The sequence below is a fragment of the Sapajus apella genome, unplaced genomic scaffold (genome assembly GCF_009761245.1).
Source record: "Sapajus apella isolate SASKATOON/1434 unplaced genomic scaffold, GSC_monkey_1.0 scaffold68, whole genome shotgun sequence".
Taxonomy (NCBI): Eukaryota; Metazoa; Chordata; class Mammalia; order Primates; family Cebidae; genus Sapajus; species Sapajus apella.
In genome coordinates this window covers 6,328,956-6,352,914 of record NW_022437008.1, presented here as the reverse complement: position 1 = coordinate 6,352,914, position 23,959 = coordinate 6,328,956, and the positions used below count along the sequence as shown (strand labels likewise).

The following is a 23,959-nucleotide window of genomic DNA, read 5'->3' as shown; positions in this document are numbered from 1 at the left end:
GGTTCTGGGGATGGGAGGAGAGAGGAAACACCTGTGTGGTCCAACAATGGCTATTCCTTTGACAGGAAGTGTTTTGCAAAGGTCACTGCAGATCAGCTATCGGAACTCTGTTTATACCAGTGAAAGCTGGCTCCATTAGAAGCTCAATTTGGACTGGGATACACAGCTCTGTACAGTTTTACCCTTTCTGAAATATTACAGATTTGGTTTTAAAATATTTTATGTTTTTTTAAAAAAGTTGTTTTAGTTAATTGAAAATATATTCATAACTTTCAAACTCTAGATTACATAGGATACTCTATCATCTGTCTAGTATTAAAGAAAGACTCTTCCTGGAAATAGGAGGAAATCATTCAAAAAGGGTTAGTTTTTCCTCTGTCCTGAAGTAGTTCAGTTTTTATTGATGGTTGAGGATAAAATAATCTTTAAAAAAAAGTTTCATCCACTTCTGGGCATGTCATGACAAATGGGTTTATCTGAAGCATTAGTTTGACTTTTGTTGTTGTTGTTGGGACGGAGTCTCTCTGTATTGCCCAGGCTGGAGTGAAGTGGCGCAATATCAGCTCACTGCAACCTCTGCCTCCAGGGTTCAGGCAGTTCTGCCTCCCGAGTAGCTTGGACTGCAGGCACCCACCAGTATGCCCGGCTAATTTTCGTATTTTTAGTAGAGATGGTGTTTCACCATGTTGGCCTGGGTGGTCTGCTGACCTCAAGTGATCCTCTCACCTAAGCTTCCTGAAGTGCTGGGAATTACAGGCGTGAGCCACTGTACCCAGCCTGGTTTGACTTTCGTTGGCACTTTTACTTTTTTACATGAAGTAAAAAATATTAAGGTAAAGGAAACAAAATAATTCCTAATTAACATATTTATAGTATGGAAAAAGTGCTAGAGGTGCTTGCCAGTTCAATAAAATCGCATGCCCAGAATGTGTTTCCTATTTATTGAGGTGTTCTTAAATTCAGTCATCTTTACTACTAGCTGTTGTCTTCATGGGTCCCTGACTGGCCTTGGCATAACTCTACTGCTAGGGGAATAGTTCTTGGAGAGTCATTTTATGTATTGGATTTTATTCTGATTTGTTTTCCTCTCTGAAAGCTGGTTGTTGTTATTTGTTTTTTTCTGTCTTAGGTGGTGGTTGACACGGCACAGATTGAAAATAAAGAAGCCTATGCCCCCCAGATCAGTTTAGAAGGCTGTAAAATCGTGGTTCAAGTCCCATCCACATGGTAATGTGCCTCTTACTTTAAACGGAGCCTAAGCACTGGTTAATGTTTGTACATATTTGAAATGATGGCTTTGTTTTGAACAGTCCCTATGCTAACTGACACGATGAGTCTTGCTGCATGTGCAGGTTTATGGGCAGCAGTGGTATGTTAGTAGCATGTGTCATGATTATTAGACTGATGAGGAAGCCAAAGTCTGAAAAATGGCCTCATTGACCATAATATAACTAAATGTTATATAATCTTGGATTATAATCAGCAGTATTATCTTTGTTACTGAGTCTACAGCTTTTAGACATAGTATATCATTTTCTCTAAGTTATCCAGTATTCTCTAAAGCTAAGTAGAGAACACAGAATTTTTCCTCCTTTGTTATAGCTACAACCCTGATGATCTTGAGCTCCTGTAATGACACACCCAGTGTCTTTTTTGTTTATTTGTTTGTTTGTTTGAGAAGGAGTCTTGCTCTGTCGCCCAGGCTGAAGTGTAGTGGCATGATCTCAGCTCACTGCAACCTCCACCTCCCTGGTTCAGGCACTCCCTCTACCTCAGCCACCCCAGTAGCTGGGATTACAGGTGCACACCACCACGCCTACTTAATTTCTTTGCATTTTTAGTAGAGATGGGGTTTCACGTGAAACATGTTGGCCAGGCTGGTCTCGAACTCCTGACCTCAGGTGATCTGCTTGCCTTGACCTCCCAAAGTGCTATGAGCCGAGAGCGTGCCATTGCACTCCAGCAGGACACGGTGGCTCGTGCCTATAATCCCAGCACGTTGGGAGGCCACGGCGGGTGGATCACGAGGTCAGGAGTTCAAGACCAGCCTGGCCAAGATGGTGAAACCTCATCTCTATTAAAAAATACAAAAAATTAGCCGGGCACGGTGACATGCCCTTATAATCCCAGCTACTCAGGAGGCTGAGGCAGAGAATTGCTTAAACCCGGCAGGTGGAGGTTGCAGTGAGCCAAGATTGCACCACTGCACTCCAGCCTGGATGACAGAGGAAGACACCCTCTCAAAAAAGAAAGAAAATGTAACGGCCAGGTATGGTGACTCACACCTGTAATCCTAGCACTTTGGGGGGCCGAGGCAGGCTTTTGAGACTTACGTTTAGGATGCCTGAGGTCAGGAGTTTGAGACCAGCCTGGCCAATGTGGTGAAACCTCATCTCCTCTAAAAATACAAAAAATTTGGAGGCCATGGTGGCAGGTGCCTATAATCGCAGCTAATCAGGAGGCTAAGGCATAAGTATCGCTTGAACCTGGGAGGTGGAGGTTTCAGTGAGCCAAGATCACACCACTGCATGCCAGCCTGGGAGATAGAGCAAAACTCAATCTCCAAAAAAAAAAAGAAAAGAAAATATATGATTTCACCTAATATTCGGAGACAAAGTAAAGAAACCATATGGGGCTGGGTACGGTGGCTCATTCCTATAATCCAGCACTTTGGAAGGCTGAGGCAGGTAGATCACCTGAGGTCAGGAGTTCAAGACCAGCCTGACCAACATGGTGAAACCCTGTCTCTACTAAACATACAAAAATTAGCCGCTTGTGGTGGCATGCGCCTGTAATCTGAGCTACTTGCGAGGCTAAGGCAGGAGAATTGCTTGAGCTCGGGAGACGAAGGTTGCAGTGAGCCGAGATTGTGCCACTGCACTCCAGCCTGGGGGGCAGTGTGAGACTACATCAAAAAAAAAAACAAAAAACCAAAACACCTGTATGATGTCATTTTGCCCAGAATGTTGTTAAATTGTTTTAGAATAACAATACTAGTTTGAGCCAGACTGTGAAAACAGGCAAAGAGGTTGTTGAGTAGAGAATAAGTACATTTCTGGAGGGCAGTTTAGTACATCATAAGCCCACCTTGGCCTTCCAGAGTGCTGGGATTACAGGCATGAGCCACCACTCCCTGCCCTGAATTCTTAAATTTTTCCAATTCAAGCTGTAATTGGAAAATGTTAAAACTTAACCAGAATTCTCATTTTGAAGGAAACAGTTTGAACTTTTGGATAGTTGGGTGAATATAAACAGCCCATGTGAAAATGACTAACACTTCGGTTTATTTTGAAAACTGTCTGTGGGGTTGATTTCCTTTGTAACTCATTGCATCCACACCGAAAAGACCTTATAGACTGTGATTCCTTGCAGAGTCTCCCTCTGCTGGCTGCTTTTGGTAATTTTGCAAAATTTTTGTTTTTTTGTTTCTTTCAAACTACAAAATACTGTATGTGCTTGTTGGGAAGAACACAAACAGAAATGATTGCTTTACTCCACCTAGAGAAAAAGGATATTGTTAGCAAAGCAAGTCAATAATTTATTATATGCTGCCAGATAAGGTTTTTTCCAAAGTATACCTTGTTTTTAATCATATTTTTTGTATTTAATCTATCCGATATCCATGCTTCGTTTCACCAAATATTTGCTGAATGCTTACTGTGTATCAGACACTGTTCTGGGCTCTGGGAATTTAATTATGAGCAAGATACACAGGGTCCCTGACCCTTATAAACCAACTTGAGAATAGAGAAGGGGGAGACAGCTGTTACATATAAGAGGTAAGTGCAAACACAGGCAGGCGCATGATGGAAATGAGAGGAGCGTGCCATTATATGATAGAGAATAAGTGGGATAGAGACTGGGGGGAGACTTTTAGACAGGGAGTCAGTCTGGAAGGAACTCTGAGGATGTGACATTGGATTTGAGACAAGCCTGCCATGTGTAGAGCAGATGGGGAACACACTCCAGGAAGAAGGAATGCCAGTGCAGCGGTCTCAGGTGTGATCCAGCATAGAAAGGAGATGTGCCAGGTGGTGATGAAGACGGGAAGTTGTAGACATCAAGATTTGCAGGGCCTTTGAGGGAATTGGGTTTTTAATCTAAGAATAGGTAGAGGGTTTTAAGCAAGTCTTGGTGATTTGTCAACAGAATGGGTTTTGCTTGTTTTTTTGTTTTTGTTTTTGTTTTGAGATGGAGTCGCGATCTATCACCAGGCTGGAGTGCAGTAGCACGATCTCAGCTCACTACAACCTTCGCCTCCCAGGTTCAAGCGATTATTCTGCCTCAGCCCCCCAAGTAGCTGGGACTATAGGCACGCAATACCACACCCAACCAATTTTTGTATTTTTAGTAGAGGCAGGGTTTCACCATGTTGGCCAGGATGGTCTCGATCTCTTGACCTTGTGATCCGCCCGCCTTAGCCCTCCCAAAGTGCTGAGAGTACAGGCATGAGCCACTGCACCCCTGATTTAGTTTCTTAAGGGCATTTTATTGATCAGCTCAAGACTGATGAGTAAAATAAAAATGCCAGTTTGTTGATTGTTGATTTTTCAGAAAGATAAATTATTATCACCAGGAGCTATAGTACTTTTTTCTGCATGGCCAACAAATGCTCTCCTAGTGGGCAAACATAACAAGCCAAGTCACAACAAAAGCAAATGTGTCCTGATAATCAGTGATTCCAGGCAGAGAGAATTGGGTGCACCGAACCTTGGCCAGGTTCAGCTGCCAAGATTGTCTCTGAGGAGTCCAAGGTCTGGCTGGGTACTGGCGTTGTTGCTCACCCTTTCCTGTGCTTCTGAGCCTGGCCAGCTCTCATTTCATTCTCTGATACATTTCTTCCCAAGTCAAAGTCATGTTAGGGAGTACTGCTACCTCTTTGGGTGACTTTGCAAGTGTTGAGTTCACCATTTAGCTCCCAGAGTGCCCAGGATCTGGCAAACATCATCTTCCTAATAGACCTCTGATGCTCAGTTTTCCCTCTCAGAAAAGGGCTCTTGGCCAGACAGTGGCTCACACATGTAATCCTAGTAATTTGGGAATCTGAGGAAGGAGGATCTCCTGAGCTCAGGAGTTCAGGACCAGCCTGGAGAACATAGTGAGACAGCATCTCTACAAAAAAAAATTTAAAAATTAGCTCGATGTGGTGGTACAAGCCTGTAGTCCCAGCTACTTGGGAGGCTGACATGGGAGGATCACTTGAGCCCAGGAGGTCGAGGCTGCAGTGAGCTATGATCACACCACTGCACTCCAGCCTTGAAGATAGAATGGGACTCTGTCTAAAAAAAAAAGTGTCAGGGGGTCCTCTTGGTGGAGGTGCCTTGAATGGACAGTGGAGACCCAAATGATGTGAAGCTGCTGGCCATACCAAGATCTCGGGCAAGAGAAGTTCAAGCAAAGGCAACAGCAAGAACAAAGGTCCTGAGGTGTGGACAAACCCATCTAGGGAGCAAGAGAAGGCCTCACGCCTGGGACAAGGTCGAGGGCCTGGGCACAGAGGGCGTTGAGGGCTGTGGTGAGGGTTTAGATGTTATTTCAATCACGATGAGATGCCATTGAAGGGTTTTAAGCAGAAGAGTGATGTGTTCTGATTGGCACTACAGGAAGCTCACTCTTGGCTGCTGTGTGAAGGATGGGCTTTGGAGGTATAGGAGTAGAGAAAAAGAGACCAGGTGAGAGCTTGGTTCTGAGATTCAGGAGTGGTGGTTTCCTGAAGCAGGGAGTTCATAAGCAAGATGGTGAGAAGTGCTTAGATTCTGGATGTGTTTTAGAAGAGCTGTCGGGATTCAGTGATGGACTGCATGCAAGTTGTGAGGGAACTAGAGAGGATGTGTAAGTTTTAGGGTAGCCAGTTGTGTTGTTTACTTATTGGAGAAGTCGGTAGGAATCAGAGTGTCTGAGCTAGCACAGACCCCACAGGTTAAGGGCTCCCCACTTCAGATACCAACCACAAGTCCCAGGTTGTCACCCAGCTTCTAACCAATCAGCTATAAGTTAGGGGTCCCCATTACCTTCTCAGGTTTGATATTTTGTTGTAGTGGCTCACAGAACTCAGTAAAACATTTAGTTACATTTATGGTTTATTATAAAGGATATTATAGCAGATAAAGTTAACAGCCAGATGAAGAGGTCTATAGCGTGAGGTGTGTGGGATGGGGTCCTAAGCCTCCATGCCCTTGCCGGGTGTGCCCCACACCCAGCACCTTAGTGTGTTTACCAGCATGGAAGCTCTCAGAACCTCATGGTCTAAGGATTTTTATGCAGGCTTCATCATATAAGCAAGTCATCTTGTGAGAACAAACGACACTGTCATCCAGGAATTCTCAAGGGTTTTAGGAGCTCTGTATCAGGAACTGGAGGCAGAAACCAAATATATATTTCTGATATCACAAGATCTCAGACCCTTTTGCTTCCTCCTCCTCTTGTGGAGCAGTGAGTTCCAGTGTTCTCTCCATGTTCTTACAGTTACTGTATTTTTATTGGGTACCAGAAGTATATAAAAGTTGTAACCTCTTCTATGAGACCTGCTTGAAAGACCTTTGCAGAGAAGTTCAGCCAATGCTAATGCAGTCTAATTTGTGCCTAGGTGTCTGAAAGAAGACCCTGCTACCATGTCCCTGCTGCAGAGAAGCCTTGATCCTGAGAAGACCTTGGGTCTGGTGGACGTGCTCTACACAGCTGTACTGGACCTAAACCGCTGGAGGGCTGGAAGGTTGGTGTATGTGCTGGTCACTTGAATTGTCTGTGGTTTGCATTTAGATGCATACAGGGACAGTGTGACCATGCACAATTTCATGTGTGCTTGTGTCACTGATAGTTTGTGGTATTGTAAATAAGGCAATAGGTTTTTAATTATTCTGAAAGCAAAAGTTACCTTTTTAGTAACTTTTGTTTTCAGAATAATTAAAAACCTGCAGAAAAGTGGCAAGAATAATACAAAGAACTGCTCCATGCACTGTACCCAGATTCCCCAATTTGCTAACATTTTTGCCTTCCTTTATTTTGTCATTTGAGAGGAAGTCCATCAAGAGGACTTTTAACTGAACTCAGATTCTCCTTCTGAATTAAGAACAGAGAAATGTTTAGAAAATTTACTTACGTCTTTTAGAATTTTTTTTCTTTTTCAGTCAGTTCTCTCAGGTTGCTCTCAGCCCCTGTCCTCCAGGCACAAAGCTAGCCTCTGTGAGTTGCATCCCCACAGCTAGCCATGCTTTCCCCTCCTGTGCCATCATTAGAGGGTTTCACTCAATCACACTCCTCAGGCCAGAATCCTAGCAGAGCTTCCACAGTCCTGTGTTAGACACTAGATTTCATACTCTCCAAACCCCTGGGTGTTCATTTATCTATAAAATAAGTGAATCTGTTACCAACCAGAGAGATTTTTCTTGCTCTCAATGCCATTCTTTTTTTTTTTTCTCAACGCCATTCTTAAATACAAAGAGGTCCATTTCATTATTATATATATTTATCTTTTTTTCTTTAAATTTCTGTTTAAATAGGGAGCAAGCTTTACCCTGTATACAGATCCAGCTGCAAAGGGAGATCTGTGATTTTGGGAACCAGGCTGACCTGCCTTCTGGAAATGGAAACAAATCTTCAGGTGGCCTGCAGAAGACATTCTCCAAACTGACATCCCGGTTCACCAAGAAAGCTTCATGTACCAGCTCCAGCAACAGCACAAATTATTCCATCCAAAATACCCCTTCCAAAAACATCTTCATAGCTGGTTGTTCAGAAGAGAAGGCCAAAATGCCTGGCAATATTGATACAAGGTTACAAAGCATTTTGAACATTGGTAATTTCCCCAGGACTACAGACCCTTCACAGTCAGCTCAGAATTCCAGTAATACAGTGGCCAATGGCTTTCTCATGGAGAGGCGTGAGAACTTCCTGCATGGAGATGATGGCAAGGACGAGAAGGGTATGAACTTACCAACTGACCAGGAAATGCAAGAGGTGATAGATTTTCTCTCAGGCTTTAACATGGGCCAGTCACATCAGGGCTCTCCGTTGGTGACAAGGCGTAATTCTGCTGCCACAGCCATCGTGACTGAGCAGAAGGCAGGAGCCATGCAGCCACAGCAGCCGTCACTGCCTGTGCCCCCTCCACCACGGCCACCCCAGGCTGGGGCACATACACCTCTGACACCCCAGCCAGGACTGGCACCTCAGCAGCAGTCCCCAAAGCAGCAACAACCTCAAGTCCAATACTACCAACACCTACTCCAGCCCATTGGACCGCAGCAGCCCCAGCCCCCGCCCCAGCCTCGGGCACCTGGGAAATGGGTACCTGGTTCATCCCAGCAGCCAGCGCAGACGGTTGGAGCAGGTCTGTCTCCTCTTGGTCAGTGGCCTGGCATATCTGATCTCAGTTCTGACTTGTACAGCTTGGGTCTGGTGAGCAGCTATATGGATAATGTGATGTCAGAGGTTTTGGGACAGAAGCCACAGGGACCTAGAAATAACACCTGGCCAAACCGTGACCAAAGTGATGGAGTCTTTGGAATGCTGGGAGAGATTCTCCCTTTCGATCCTGCAGGTATGTGAAGCCTCCCACCCCTTGCCCAGTGTCAACAGCAAACACACCTTCTGGGTCTTCCCAGGGCCTGTCTGCTGCAGCCTTACTCGTGAAGGTGAAATCACTTAATCCCCCTTTACAACCCTTTCTTACTGTGGAGGCAAGTGTGGGACAGATCTAGCAAGAGTGGGAAACAATGGTGAGAGAGGAGCTGAGAACGTGAGTGGTCTATTTTTCTTACTTTATAGAGAACGGAATTGAGGCTAAGAGAGGTTACTTGAGTAGCTCAAAGTCCCATAGGTCAAGTGGGCTCCAATCTAGGCCAGCCCATTCCTGGAAGCCAATGGGAACAGCCTTTTTTGGGGTGCTTTTTTCTTGACTGTATAACCTATTCTTTGCAATGCCTTTTTTTTTGCCTAAACTCTAGGACCTATGAAAGGTGGCAGACAACCTTTTGCCTTTATAGAATACAGCTTCTCCTGGCCTAAACAATGAAAATACTACCATAATCATCTTAAGAAATTAGAGAAGGAATTTACAAACAACAAACTAGGAGGAGGAATTAAGGGGGAAAAGCCAAAAATAAGTAAATTAAAAAGAAAAATATAGTAGAAATTGCAAATAACTCTAAAAGAAGGATCTTTGGAAGACCAATAAAATGTCTAAGCCAATTTATTCTAAGCCTGATTAAGAGACAACAGGGAGAAACAAAATTAGGAAATATAAATGACACATGGCTGGGCAAGGTGGCTCACGCCTATAATCCCTGCACTTTGGGAGGCTGAGGCTGGCAGATCACAAGCTCAGGAGATCAAAACCATCCTGGCTAACATGGTGAAACCCTGTCTTTACTAAAAATACAAAAATTAGCTGGGCGTGCTGGTGTTCACCTGTAGTCCCAGCTACTTGGAAGGCTGAGGCAGGAGAATCACTTGAACCCGAGATCACGCACTACACTCCAGCCTGGACAACAGAGCAAGACTCCAAAAAAAAAGAAAAAAGAAAAAGACGCATTAAAAACACTTTAGTGGCTCATGCCTATAATCCCAGCACTTTGAGAGGCTGAGGCGGGAGGATCGCTTGAGGCCAGGAGTTTGAGACCAGCCTGGTCAGCATCACAGAACCCCCATCTCTACTAAAATTTAAACAAAAAGTTAGCTGATTGTGGTGGTGCTTGGGAAGCTGAGGCAGTAGGATCTCTTGAGCCCAGGATTTTGAGGCTGAAGTGAGCTATGATCATGCCACTATACCCCAGCCTGGACAACAGAGAGAAATCCTGTCTCAAAAAAAAAAAAAAGCACCTTAAAACATTACCATCTAAGACTTAATAGCAATACATTTGAAAATTCAGCAGAAAGTGGATTCTTTCCTAGTAAAATAGGCATTACAAAATTATACCAAGAAGTGGAAAACCTGGGCAGGCACGGTGTCCTACGCTGGTAATTCTAGCACTTTGGAAGGCTGATGTAGGTGGATTACATGAAGCCAGGAGTTCAAGACAAGCCTGGCCAACATAGTGAGACCCCCCCATCTCTACAAAAAAATAAAAAATTAGCCAGGTGTGGTGGCACATGCCTGTAGTCCCAGCTCCTCAGGAGGCTGAGGTGGGAAGATTGCTTGAGCCCAGGATGTTGAGGCTGCAGTGTTCCAGCCTGGGCAACAAAGCAAGACTCTGTCTTTAAAAAATAAGTAAATAGGCCAGGCGCAGTGGCTTATGCCTGTAATCCCAGCACTTTGGGAGGCCAAGGCGGGTGGATCATGAGGTCAGGAGATCGAGAACATCCCTGCCATGGTGAAATCCCGTGTCTACTAAAAAAAAATCAAAAAAAAAAAAAAAAATTGGCCGGGTGTGGTGATGCGTGCCTGTAGTCCCAGCTACTCAGGAGGCTGAGGCAGGGGAATCACTTTAATCCGGGAGATGGAGATTGCAGTGAGCTGAGATTATGCCACAGCACTCCAGCCTGGCAAAAGAGCAAGACTCCATCTCAAAAAAAAAAAAAAAAGTAAGTAAATAAAGACTATCTACCAAAAGCTAAAATAGTGCCTTATGTAATGAAACAAAAATCATTTTAGTTAATATCAGGAGTCAGAAAAGGGCAACTGTTATCACCTGTAGCATGTAACTTTGTCTTAGACTTGACAGCAAATGCAATAAGACAAAAAGCAAATGAAATCAGTGGTTTAAGCTTTAGAAAATGATAGATTAAGCAGCACATCTTTTTGGTGATAACAGAATTGAAATCCCCCTCCCCTCCAAAAAAATTCTAAAATTAGCAAGAGAATTTGGTAACATACAAACTTTTTTCTCTAATTAATTTAGCAAAAGGCATACAGAAGTAGAAAATATATCTCATTCACAGGGAGTACTATGAAATGTTACAGATAAGTATAGCAAATATTTGTACAAGTAAATCACCACCAGAAGAGGAGATTCCTTGCCGAAACACCTTAGCGCTAATCATTATGGAAAGGAAGTTAATGCTGGGGTTAACACTCCTTTTTTTTTTTTGAGACGGAGTCTCGCTCTGTCACCCAGGCTTGGAGTGCAGTGCTGCAATCCCCGCTCACTGCAGCCTCTGCCTCCTGGGCTCAGGTGATTCTCCTGCCTCAGCCTCCTGAGTAGCTGGGACTACAGATTCGTGCCAACACACCCGGCTAATTTTTATATTTTTTTTAGAGACGGGGTTTCGCCATGTTGGGCAGGCTGGTCTTGACCGCCTGACCTCAAGTGATCCCACCCACCTCAGCTTCCTAAAGTGCTGGGATTACAGGTGTGAGGCACCGTGCCCAGCCATTGTTCATGTCTTCTGAAAATTCTTTATGCCACTGCTCCTGCTGTCTGGTGCTTGCTCCCCTTGGGTGGATGGATGTAGGAAACCCTTGTGCCTACAGCCCTCAGCCACAAGAAGGGTAAACACCTCCACTCTGCTAAGAAACAGCAAGGCCACTGGCTGCCACCCACTAGTGTGGGCACAGTATGTTTTCCCAGTTGGTCATAAATGGTCTGTACATTTTTTGACTGTCTTGTAAAATTAAATCCAGAGTATAAACAGTATTTTTCAGAATTTTGTCATATTTGAAGCCAGGCATAGTGGCTCACACCTGTAGTCTCAGCACTTTGGGAGGCTGAAGCTGGCAGATTGCTTGAGGCCAAGAGTTCAAGACCAGCCTAGCCAACATGGCAAAACTCTGTCTCTACCAAAAATAAAAAGAATTAGCCAGGCGGCCCAGGTGCGTTGGCTCACACCTGTAATCCTAGCACTTCAGGAGGCCAGGGTGGGCTGATCACCTGAAGTCAAGGAGTTTAAGACCAGCCTGGCCAACATGGTGAAACCTTGTCTCTACTAAAAATACAAAAAGATTAGCCAGACATGGTGGCACGTGCCTGTAATCCCAGCTACTCGGGAGGCTGAGGCAGGAGAATCTCTTGAACCTGAGGTGGAGGTTGCAGTAAGTCAAGAACGTGCCATTACACTCCAGCCTGGGCAGCTAAGAGAGACTCGATTAAAAAAAAAAAAAAAATTGGCCGGGCGCGGTGGCTCAAGCCTGTAATCCCAGCACTTTGGGAGACCGAGGCGGGTGGATCACGAGGTCAAGAGATCGAGACCATCCTGGTCAACATGGTGAAACCCCGTCTCTACTAAAAATACAAAAAATTAGCTGGGTATGGTGGTGCGTGCCTGTAATCCCGGCTACTCAGGAAGCCGAGGCAGGAGAATTGCCTGAACCCAGGAGGCGGAGGTTGCGGTGAGCCGAGATCGCGCCATTGCACTCCAGCCTGGGTAACAAGAGTGAAACTCCGTCTCAAAAAAAAAAAAAAAATTAACCTGGCATAGTGGCATACACCTGTAGTCCCACCCACTTGGGAGGCTTAGGCACAAGAATTACTTGAACCTGGGAGGCAGGTTGCAATGAGCTGAGATTGTGCCATTGCACTCCAGCCTGGACAACAGACTGAGACCCTGTCTCTAAACTTTTTTTTTTTTTTTTTTTTTTGAGACAGAGTCTCACTCTGTCGCCAGGTGCCAGGCTGGAGTGCAGTGGTGTGATCTCAGCTCACTGCAGCCTCCGCCTCCCGGGTTCGAGCAATTCTCCTGCCTCAGCCTCCAGAGTAGCTGGGACTACAGGCGCATGCCACCACGCCCAACTAATTTTTGTATTTTTAGTAGAGACGGGGTTTCACCATGTTGGCCGGGATAGTCTTGATCTCTTGACCTCGTGATCCTCCCGTTTTGGCCTCCCAAAGTGCTGGGATTACAGGCATGAGGCACCGTGCCCAGCCTCAAAACAAATTTTTTAAATAAATAGAATGTTACCACATTTGATCTCTGAGTCCTGTACACCTCTTAGGTTTTTAGACTATAAATCCTACTGTTTTCCTTCTGTGTGTTCCTTTCTGCCCCTGAGATCCATGGTATAGCTTTCTACAGACCCTGCCCAGAGGGCATAAGGTCTGCATAGCCCTTAATGCAGATTAAGGAGGGGTACTCCTCTGGACAGGATTAGAGAGGGCGCCATCTACTGCCTCTGTCTGGATAGACAAATTTAGTACGGGTTGGGGGTCAGGAGACAGGACAGCTTGACTGAGATCATCTTGTTACAGTGCTCTAAGAACAAGCTGATAATGGGATTGTCCCCTCGTAGCCTCCCTAATTTTAAGCTAAAAAATGCATTGCTGAGTCATATTTGATTTGCAATTCATAGATGCTTTCCTGCCATATGTTTTTGTTTGACACTATCTAAACGCCACCTGTGCTTTTCTCCCATTTGTACTGCCTGCATATCCCGTTCAGCACTGCCAGTATGTTTCCAGCCACCTCTTAAAGCATTCTGAAGTTTCATTTATTCTTTGCCACACTTAGGATGTTCATATGGAATGAGCAAGTCTCCTGTCCAATAGCCAGGAAAATACTAGATCAAACTTTGGCTCAAGTGGGAACAGCATATATCCTCTATCTGGCTGACCCCAATGCTTTGATGCTTTGTTAACTTTCAGATTATCAGTTGGCCAAAGTCATCATCTGATTTTCTAAGTTGTTGGCTAATGACTCAAGGTAGAGAGCACCAAGACACTGGACTTTTTTTTTTTTTTTTAAAGAGACAGGGTCTCGCTGTGTTGCCCAGGCTGGAGTGCAGTGGCTGTTCACAGGCGCGATCCCACTACTGATCAGCACGGGAATTTTGACCTGCTCCATTTCCGACCTGGGCTGGTTCACCCCTCCTTAGCCAACCTGGTGGTCCCCCACTCCCGGGAGGTCACCATATTGATGCCGAACTTAGTGCGGACACCCGATTGGCATGGCGCACTACAGCCCAGAACTCCTGGACTCAAGAGATCCTCCAGCCTCAGCCTCCCGAATAGCTGGGACTACAGACACGCGCCACTGCGCCTGTCGGCTGGACTTTTTTTTTTTTTTTTTAAGATAGGGTCTGGCTCTGTCTCTCAGACTGGAGTACAATGGCGCAGTCTCAGCTCACTGCAGCCTCTACCTCCTGGGCTCATGTGATCCTCCCACCTTAGCCTCCCAGGTAGCTGTGACTACAGGTGCATGCCCCCACACCCAGCTAATTTTTTTTTTTTTGAGACAAGAGTCTTATTCTGTCGCCCAGGCTGAAGGGCAGTGGCGCAATGTCAGCTCACTGCAAATTCTGCCGCCTGGGGTCAAGCAGTTCTCCTGCCTCAGCCTCCCAAGTAGCTGGGATTACTGCCACCACAACCAGCTAATTTTTGTATTTTTAGTGGAGACAGGGTTTCACCATGCTGGCCAGGCTGGTCTTGAACTCCTGACCTCGTGATCCACCTGCCTCAGCCTCCCAAAGTCCTGGGATTACAGGCATGAGCCACCATGCCCAGCCCACACCCTGCTAATTTTTGTAGAGATGGGGTTTTGCCATGTTGGCCAGGCTAGTCTTGAACTTCTAGGCTCAAGCGACCTACCTAACTCAGGCTCCCAAAGTGTTAGGATTATAGGAGTGAGCCACTGCACCTAGCTGATGCTGGAAACTTTTTTTTTTTTTTTGAGACGGAGTCTTGCTCTATCATCCAGCCTGGAGTGCAGTGGCTCACTGCAACCTCCGCCTCCCAGGTTCAAGCGATTTTCCTGCCTCAGCCTCCTGAGGAGCTGGGATTACAGGCGCCCACCATAACACCTGGCTAATTTTTGTATTTTTAGTAGAGATGGGGTTTCACCATGTTGGCTAGGCTGGTTTTGAACTCCTGACTTTGTGATCTGCCCACCTCGGCTTCCAAAAGTGCTGGGATTACAGGCGTGAGTCACCGTGTCTGGCCAAAATTTTTTAAGTAACTAGTATTCGTCTTAGTTATGGGTAAATGAAACCATGTTTCTCTCTGTTTTGTTTCTTTCACACTTAGCCTGCCTCTGTCCTAGGCATAGCCCTTCCTGACAGCCCCAGCACACACTGTACCCCAGCCTCAGCCCTAGGTGCTACAAGTCCCATCTCCCCACAGCAGGGTGCTGGGTATAGTCTGCAGCCCACACTGTGGGGCACAAGCCTGGCATATCCTCACTACCTTTTATTGTATGTGTGACCAGCATGTCAGCAGAGCGTAAGCAAGGACCAAGAGGCCGGTTTGTCCCCAAACCCTGTTTATTCCTTTGTCCCAATGCAGTGGGGTCAGACCCAGAGTTTGTACGCTACGTGGCAGGAGTGAGCCAGGCAATGCAGCAGAAGCGGCAGGCCCAGCATGGTCGCCGGCTAGGCAATCCCCGGGGCAACTGGCCGCCTGTGGATGACACCCATCGGACGTGGCCTTTCCCTGAGTTCTTCACAGAAGGGTGAGTGCTGGCTACTCCAGGGAAGCCAAATTTGAGACCCAGGTGTCTCTGGTGGGGGGGGAACCTGTGAGAAGAGAAGAGGGGCTCCTTGGCTTGTGTGCATTCTCTTCAGGCAGCCCAATTCCACGCCCCCAAGTGAGAGAGTGACAAGGGATTAAATCTTTAGGGGTCAGAGTCATATGGCTGTTAGATATCACCTGGTATGATGTATCCCTGTGAACATGCCATTGGTATACATTCATGATTTTCAAAACAGACTCTTCAGCCCTAGACAAGGCTCTTACATGATGGTGCTTGTGAGTTAAATGCTTTATATTAAAATAAGTGTGGCTGCGAAGCCCACATGATTTATGGAATGCTATCATATTCTACAAAAAGCAAAGGTGTATGGTTCAGATTCTAGTATATTGAGAGAATTGTGAATTTTTATCATAAAGACAACTGGTGATTTTTCACATCCATATTGCTACCTGGTTAATAAATCTGGATGACTAAAACCATCTCAACTTTTTGTTTTTTACTTGTTAATGATTTTTTTTTTTTAAACCATTTTTTGAGATGGAGTCTTGCTCTGTAGCCCAGGCTGGAGTGCAGTGACGCGATCTCAGCTCACTGCAACCTCCGCCTCCCAGGTCCCGGTGTAAGCAATTCTCTACCTCAGCCTCCCAAGTAGCTGGGATTACAGGCACAAGCCACCATGCCCAGATAATTTTTGTATTTTTTAGTAGAGACGGTGTTTCACCATGTTGGCCAGTCTGGTTTTGAACTCCTGACTTGTGATCCGCCCGCCTCAGCCTCTCAAAGTGCTGGGATTACAGGCATGAGCCACTGCACCCAGCTTTTTTTTTTTTTTAACTTAAAAAATTTTTTTTTTCCTTCAACTTTTATTTTACGTTCAGGGGTATATGTGCAGAATGTACAAGTTTGTTGCAAAGGTAACCGTGTGCCATGGTGGTTTTCTGCACAGAACATCCTATCACCTAGGTATTAAGCCCAGCATCTTTTAGCTATTGTTCCTGATGCTCTCCCTCCCTTGTTTTTTCTGAAACAAATTTCATATACAAACCACAGGCTTCTTAGAGGAATAAAGGGAAGTGATGAATATGTATTACTTTTGAAATAAGGCAAAGGAGGAAAACCTCACATTTTAAGAAGGGAGAGACAAGAGACCACTATTTGGTTATGGGATGAGTGCAGGGTAAGGACTGTCCTTTGAGGGTGGGGTGGAGGGTGGTGGGGCTGCAGGAGGTCCTGGCCCAGCTTCTCTCTCTGGCTTTCAGGGATGGCCTGCACGGTGGCTGGTCAGGTGCTCAGGGAGACTCCGCCAGCTCGAGTGATGAGACGTCCTCAGCCAATGGGGACAGCTTGTTCTCCATGTTTTCAGGGCCTGACCTCGTTGCTGCTGTCAAGCAGAGAAGGTATGAAGGGATTTCTAAACCAAGGTGGGGAGAGAGGGGCATGTGATTGCAACCCATGGCTCACTCCCTGGGAAAGCCAGGAGCCCAGTCGCCCCCAGTCTCCCTGTGTGAGAGGGGAGGGGCTCTTCCCACAATGCCTGGCTGAAGCCTGTAAAGAGCACCTGCAGGAAGCGGTTTCCACAAGCAAGAGCCAGCCTCATCTTGCGCGGCCTCTGGGGCCACCACTGTGACAGGCAAGGGAGGATTTGGGAGACAGGGGTGGCACTTTCTGTGGGAAGAGCAGGCCCTTGGTTACAAATTCTAATCTGAACTCACCAACAGGCTCTGCAACCCCAGACAAGGGGCTGTCCCTCTCTGATCATCAGTCTCTTTATTAAAAGATGGACAGGCTGGGCACAGTGGCTCACGCCTGTAATCCCAGCACTTTGGGAGGCCGAGGCAGGCAGATCATGAGGTCAAGAGATTAAGACCATCCTGGCCAACATGGTGAAACCCTGTCTCTACTAAAAAATACAAAAATTAGCTAGGCGTGGTGGCATGCGCCTGTAGTCCCCGCTACTTGGGAGGCTGAGGCAGGATAATTGCTTGAACCCAGGAGGTGGATGTTGCAGTGAGCCCAGATCGCACCACTGCACTCCAGCCTGGCACCTGGTGACAGAGCAAGACTCTGTCTCAAAAAAAAAAAAAAAAACAGATGGACAAAATGACTTCTGGATGGCATTTCAAAGTTGGAAAAAAGTAGTAATGTAGCATATTCAGACCTAACAAGGTTTTCAAAAGTAGTCACAAAAATTAAAATGGGCTCTGAACTAAGAGGAGAGTTTGGTTAGAAATAAGTAGAGAAACTGCTGTTAATATGAGAAAGCAAGGTCAGGTCAGGGTGGCAGACTGAGGGCCATGGGTGGGAGTGGAGGTACGCAGGCCTCCCAGGCACTTGAAGCCATGCTGTGGAGCAGAACAGAAGGCCGGGTTACATGGTCCTTGCAGGACAGGACAGGCTGCATCAGATAGGCAGTGGGGAGCAGGCAGGTGAAGACAGAAGGGTACTTGCACAGAATAGTAGTGGGGGTGGTGGCAGTGACCAATCACTAGCACACATTCAGCTATTTTCCGTCCACACTTGCAGTCCCAGCTACTCGGGAGGATGAGGTGGGAAAATCACTTGAGCCTAGAAACCTGAGACTGCAGTGAGCTGCGCTTGTGCCACTCTAGCCTCGGCAACAGAGTGAGACAGTGTCTCAAAAAACAAAAAATCATGTCAGGTTAGGTTAGGTGCTTTTTGAAGGAAAATAAAACAGGGTTTGAGGGTTGTAAATGCAGAGAACGGGTGGATGTTCTATTTTCAGAACTTAGTGAGGCTTCTGATAATCAGAGCTGAACAAAGTGGAGCACCAACTGGTGGGGAATTAGCAGTGGGCTGTGGGTGAGGTGGGAAGAGTCAAGGATGACACACAAGTTTTCTGCCTGAGCTTCTGTGAAGGGTGCCATGGACTGAGGTGGGAAGCCTGCAGGAGGAGCAAGTTGAGCCGGGGGTGGAGTTTGAGACTTCCCTTTCCCTGATTCGACTTCTAAGTCACTCCTGGCACCATCTCTGCAGGGACTGTTGTCTGCATGCGGGAATGCCGGCTCTGATGTGGTCCCATCCTGCCTTTTTCATTCAACCTTGTAACAAACTTTTTCATGCGATTAGTAAAACGAATGGGCTTTAAGTCACATATCCCTAGTGCTTGGAAACAGTATCTCTTAAATAAATTAACCAAAAGCCGGCCAGGCATGGTGACTCACACCTGTAATCTCAGCACTTTGGGAGGCTGATGCAGGCAGATCACCTGAGGTCGAGTTGGAGACCAGTTTGGCCAACATGGTGAAACCCCATCTCTACTAAAAATAAAAAATTAGCTGGGTGTGGTGGTGCACACCTGTAATCGCAGCTACTCAGGAGGCTGAGACATAAGAATCACTTGAACCTAAGTGGTGGAGGTTGCAGTGAGCTGAGATCAAGCCACTGTACTCCAGCCTAGGAAACAGAGTGAGACTCGGTCTCAAAAAATAAAAATTAAAAAAAAAAAAAAAAAAAAAAAGGGGCCGGGCGCGGTGGCTCAAGCCTGTAATCCCAGCACTTTGGGAGGCCGAGGCGGGTGGATCACGAGGTCAAGAGATCGAGACCATCCTGGTCAACGTGGTGAAACCCCGTCTCTACTAAAACTACAAAAAATTAGCTGGGCATGGTGGCGCGTGCCTGTAATCCTAGCTACTCAGGAGGCTGAGGCAGGAGAATTGCCTGAACCCAGGAGGCGGAGGTTGTGGTGAGCCGAGATCGCGCCGTTGCACTCCAGCCTGGGTAACAAGAGTGAAACTCTGTCTCAAAAAAAAAAAAAAAAAAAAGAAGAAGGTGGACTCAGCAGCTGGGAAAAGCCAGTGCCTGTCTTTGCCTGCCACCCCCACACCCAACTCCTCTGACTGCACTGGCCGTGCAGGAGCGTATCACTCAGTGCCGGCTCCCCTTAGTCCCCTTTACACCATGGACCCAGGCAGGCCTCCTCGCCTCCTAGAACCAGGGCCTAGAGATGCTGGAGCCTAGCACTCTTGTGGCCCCTGCAGGTGGGCTGGGCAGGAAGCTAGGCAATCACTGCCCTGAGCTGTTGGTTCTTTCAGGAAACACAGCAGCGGAGAGCAGGACACCAGCATGCTGCCCTCACCACCTCTCCTCACCACAGTGGAGGATGTGAACCAGGTATTCAGGCTGGCTCTGTGGGCATAGACTTGGGCTAGCTTCTACGACTGCAGTTTTAAGAGGGCCTCAAAATAATGAGGGGTCTTCTTTGTGATAAATAACTGTGCAAATGATTAGCCACCTTGGCTGACTCAGAGCCACAAGAAGCTTTACGACTGTGCTATCCAGTATGATAGCCATTTACCACATATGGCTATGTAAATTTAAAAACAAATAAATTCAGGCCAGGCGTGGTGACTTGTGCATGTAATTCTAGTGCTTTGGGAGGCCAATGCAGAAGGATGGCTTGAGGTCAAGAGTTTATGACCAGCCCGGGCAACATAGTGAAACACAGTTTCTACAAAAAAGTTAAAAGATTAGCTAAGGTTGCATTGGAACCAAATTATTAAAATAAAAAAGAAAAAAAAAAAGATTAGCTAAGGCATGGTGGCACATGCCTGTAGTCCTTGCTGGTCAAGAGGCTGAGGCAGGAAAATGGCTTGAACCTAGGAATTTGAGGTTACAGTGAGCTATGATTGCACCACTGCACTCCAGCCTGATTGACAGAGCGAGACTGCCTCTAAAATATATTTTTAAAAGAATTCCTCAGTCTGCCCTAGCCACATGTGGTGAGTGGCTACCATACTGCACCACAGAAGCACAGAAGATGGCAGTTAATACAAGGAGCTCTGTTGGACAGGGCTGTGGGAGTGAGTAGAGCTCTCACCCTGCTTCCTAGGCAGGAATAAGGGCCAGGGATCTGGGGAGGTGGGAAAAGATGACACTGCCAGAAATGCCACTAAGAACTCTCTTCTGTCTCTCAGGATAACAAAACCAAAACATGGCCACCCAAAGCACCCTGGCAGCACCCTTCCCCGCTTCCCAGCACGCTGCCCAGCCCCAGCGCACCACTCTATGCAGTCACCAGCCCCGGCAGCCAGTGGAACGACACCATGCAGATGCTGCAGTCCCCAGTGTGGGCCGCGACTAGCGACTGCAGTGCCGCCGCCTTCTCCTACGTGCAGACCCCATCACAGCCCCCACCCCCACCAGCACACAAGACAGCACCCAAGGGCTTCAAGGCCTTCCCTGGGAAGGCTGAACGCAGGCCAGCCTACTTGCCCCAGTACTGATCCCAGGCCAGCCTGCCTGCCTGCCCAGAGCTGTGGGGACAAGTGTCCACACCCCAGGGCTGCCTAGCTGACACCAGCCCCTCAGAGGACCAGCGCACCCCATCCCAGGGAGGGTTCCTTGGGGAAAAGGGTAGTTGGCAGCTCCAAGCCTTTAAACTTGGCTTCTTAAACATTGGTGGCATCAGAACCCTGGAGAGCCAGCTGGAGACACAGGCGTCTGGCCCTTGGGGGTGTGCTGGGGAACCTGCATGCCTGGTAAGCCCCGCAGGCGACTCTGATGCAGGCACCATGGCCACACTTGAAGAAACACAGCACTTGGTTTTTTAGCCCGGCTGTGTGTTGGGAAGACATCAAGCCTGACCATTTTTCGGAAACCCTCTTCTCCCTCCTTCACACCTTGAGTGATGACCACACCAATCACTGTATTTTATAGCTGTTTTTTTTTCATGTAGGTTTCTAGTTAAAACATCTCCTGCCTAAAATGTATTGAATATTTTAAGATAACAGATATACTGGCTGGAGGTTTGTTTAACACTATCTTTATTTAAGCTTACACAAAATGGGCGAAATACAGAATATTTGTGATTGGAAGCAGTCACCTGGGGTTTCTGTGGGTGGACAGCTCCTCACCACCCAGCAGCACCCAAGGAGTGTGGCCTTTCCCAGCGTTACGAAAGCAGGATGGTGCAACCCATGTTGGAGGTGTACTGCTGAAGTTGTGTGATGGTGAACCAGCCAGCTGCTGTCCATGTGCAGAGCCAGGCTGCACCCACTGCCCTTTGATCCCTCCACACGTGGCCAGGGCACTGCCACAGTCCTCGGGGTGTGGTCGAGGGGCACTCAGAGACACTTGCACTAGAAATTAACATTGTGAGCTGGCTCAGAAGGCGAACCAATTAAGATGTAGATAGAAATTAAGGTCTTTTCTTAAAAAAAAAAATCCACCTCATTTTCAGTTACGATGTGCCATTAAACAAATAACATCCTGTGGATTTAGGGATATTTTCCAGCCAGAATGGATCCAGAAGAATTGAATGGTGCTTAAATTGAGAAATAATAATAAATATATCTATATAGAATAGACATATCCCACTGTATATTAATTGAGGTTACAGAAAGTTCTTTATATAAAACTTATTTAAATTTTTCATATTTCATCTTTGAAAAAGTCTAATTGAGAAAAATCCATAATATTTTCTGGTATGAAAGTTTGACAGTATTAATATTTTTTTTATATTTTCTTAAATCATTAAACCATTTTAATATATGTTAACTACTAATAAATGGTTTATTCTTTCTAACTCCATATAAGCTTTTCCAGAAAAGATTGTAATAACACATTTCTGTTCTCATTTTTCTACAGATATAAGTAAATTTATATATAAAAATACCAAAAAGAGGCCGGGCGTGGTGGCTCACGCCTGTAATCCCAGTACTTTGGGAGGCCGAGGCGGGCGGATCACGAGGTCAGGAGTTCGAGACCAGCTTGGCCAATATGGTGAAACCCCATCTCTACTAAAAATACAAAAATTAGCCAGGCGTGGTGGTGCGTGCCTGTAGTCCCAGCTACTCGGGAGGCTGAGGCAGAAGAATTGCTTGAACCCAGGAGACAGAGGTTGCAGTGAGCTGAGATCATGCCACTGCACTCCAGCCTGGGCGACAGAGCGAGTTTCCGTCTCAAAAAAAATAAATAAAAAAATAAAAATATATATATGTATGTACACACACACATACACACTAATTCTAGAGGACCCTTAGGGTGTCTGAGCCCAGCCACCTGAGTTTTTAGTACTGTGTTGTCAGGCTGTTCCCAGGCCTTGGGTGTTGTCTTTTGTGCTGTGTGGGGATGCGTTGCTGCCTGTATTTATGATCTTTCACCGTGGTTCTGAGCATTCACCTCACCATGTTTACAAAGAACTGTTTTGTATATAGACATTTTCAGGCACGTGCTTTGCACCCACCCTGCGTGGCTCTTGTCTGTGTTAGCTGTCACAGTGTGCACACTAATCTCTGTTAAAGTTGTCTGTGGCTGTTCTACTTGTAAGATGGTTTTCTGTTTCCTTCAGTAATGTGTCCACAGTACACTGTATTTCGAGTTCTATTATACTGAAGTACTCTTGTTTTAATAGTGCCTCCCCATAGGCCTCACCTTGGACGGAGGTCAGTCCTTGATGCCCCAGCACAGGTGACATCGCTAATTGTCACTTTCCAGTTTTTTTCTCTCTATTAAGGAAGACATTTTCTAATTGCATCTCCATGGGCTGTGAGATTGTGTGAAGCTGTTTGTATAGTCTCCATGTAGGTGCTGTGTTCCTGGCACCGCTTTGCTCTGAACACTGGTAATTCCAGGTGCTGCGCTCGGCAGAGGGGTCTCGCCAAAGCGCATGTGTGTGCGTGTGTGAATGTGTGTGTCCTTTGCATGGTCAGGTGTGGCTGCCTTGCCCGGGCATCAGCAGGACATTGTGTGTATAGTTACAATGCTTCCAAACTGGAACTCTACATTTTGTATCTTACTTTTAAAGCTCCTATAAGTAAATAACTATTAGCTTTATTAAAAATATACATTTAATAATACTTGGTATTTTTGTTTAAAATGAACTGCAGAGAACATTATGTCAAATGCCTGCCTGATTCATTGCTTTGAAAAGCTGCACACTGAGTTGGTTTTTAGGTCAGCCTGTCCTCTGACTCTAGCAAGGGGAAGACTACTACTTGGAATATTATGGTGAGCTGAAGTGGATGGGCAGGAGGCAGAACAAGCAGCCACACTTCCCCTATTGGTTTCCCTAAGGCCTGAGCTGGTTTAGGTCCCTGTGCAGGCTTGTGCACAGGGGGAGCCAGTGCAATAGTGAAGGAGATGTCCTCTGGAAGGGTGCAGGCTCTCTGGGTTGGGGTCTGCCAACACTCATGTCCCACCAGATGTGGATGCTGTGACTTGCCCAGCCAGCTTGTCCAGTGAGCAGACCCAGGAATGAGGCTTTGTTTTACCCTCTTCCCACACTAGGAATCCAATCTGTGGCAGAGATACTGTGCATCACAGGGATAAAAAGGAACGGTCTTGGCCGGGTACAGTGGCTCACACCTGTAATCCCAGCACTTTGGGAGTCCAAGGCGGGTGGATCACTTGAGTTCCGGAGATCGAGACCATCTCGGCCAATATGGTGAAACCCCATCTCTACTAAAAATACAAAAATTAGCTGGGCGTGGTGGCACATTCTTGTAATCCCAGCTACTCAGGAGGCTGAGGCAGGAGAATCGCTTGAACCAGGAAGTTGGAGGTTGCAGTGAGCCAAGATCATGCTACTGCACTCCAGCGTGGTGACAGAGGCTCTGTCTCCAAAAAAAAAAAAAAAAAAAATGGCGGTGGCTCACACCTGTGA

General features: G+C 46.5%; 1 protein-coding gene across 6 annotated transcripts in view; it reads left to right on the top strand.

Annotated features, from left to right (window-relative positions):
- KIAA0355 (KIAA0355 ortholog) overlaps nucleotides 1-23,153 on the top strand; it is a 91,713-nt gene extending 68,560 nt beyond the window's left edge. For 5 of the 6 annotated variants that reach the window (XM_032249105.1, XM_032249107.1, XM_032249109.1 and 2 more), the window contains 7 exons: nucleotides 1,130-1,227; nucleotides 6,587-6,712; nucleotides 7,500-8,539; nucleotides 15,150-15,315; nucleotides 16,596-16,733; nucleotides 19,389-19,467; nucleotides 20,271-23,153. In XM_032249105.1, coding sequence (XP_032104996.1) covers nucleotides 1,130-1,227; nucleotides 6,587-6,712; nucleotides 7,500-8,539; nucleotides 15,150-15,315; nucleotides 16,596-16,733; nucleotides 19,389-19,467; nucleotides 20,271-20,579 — 1,956 coding nt within the window. In that variant the 3' untranslated portion in view covers nucleotides 20,580-23,153. The other variant, XM_032249111.1, reaches the window with a different exon arrangement.
- Nucleotides 23,154-23,959: the final 806 nt, after the last annotated feature.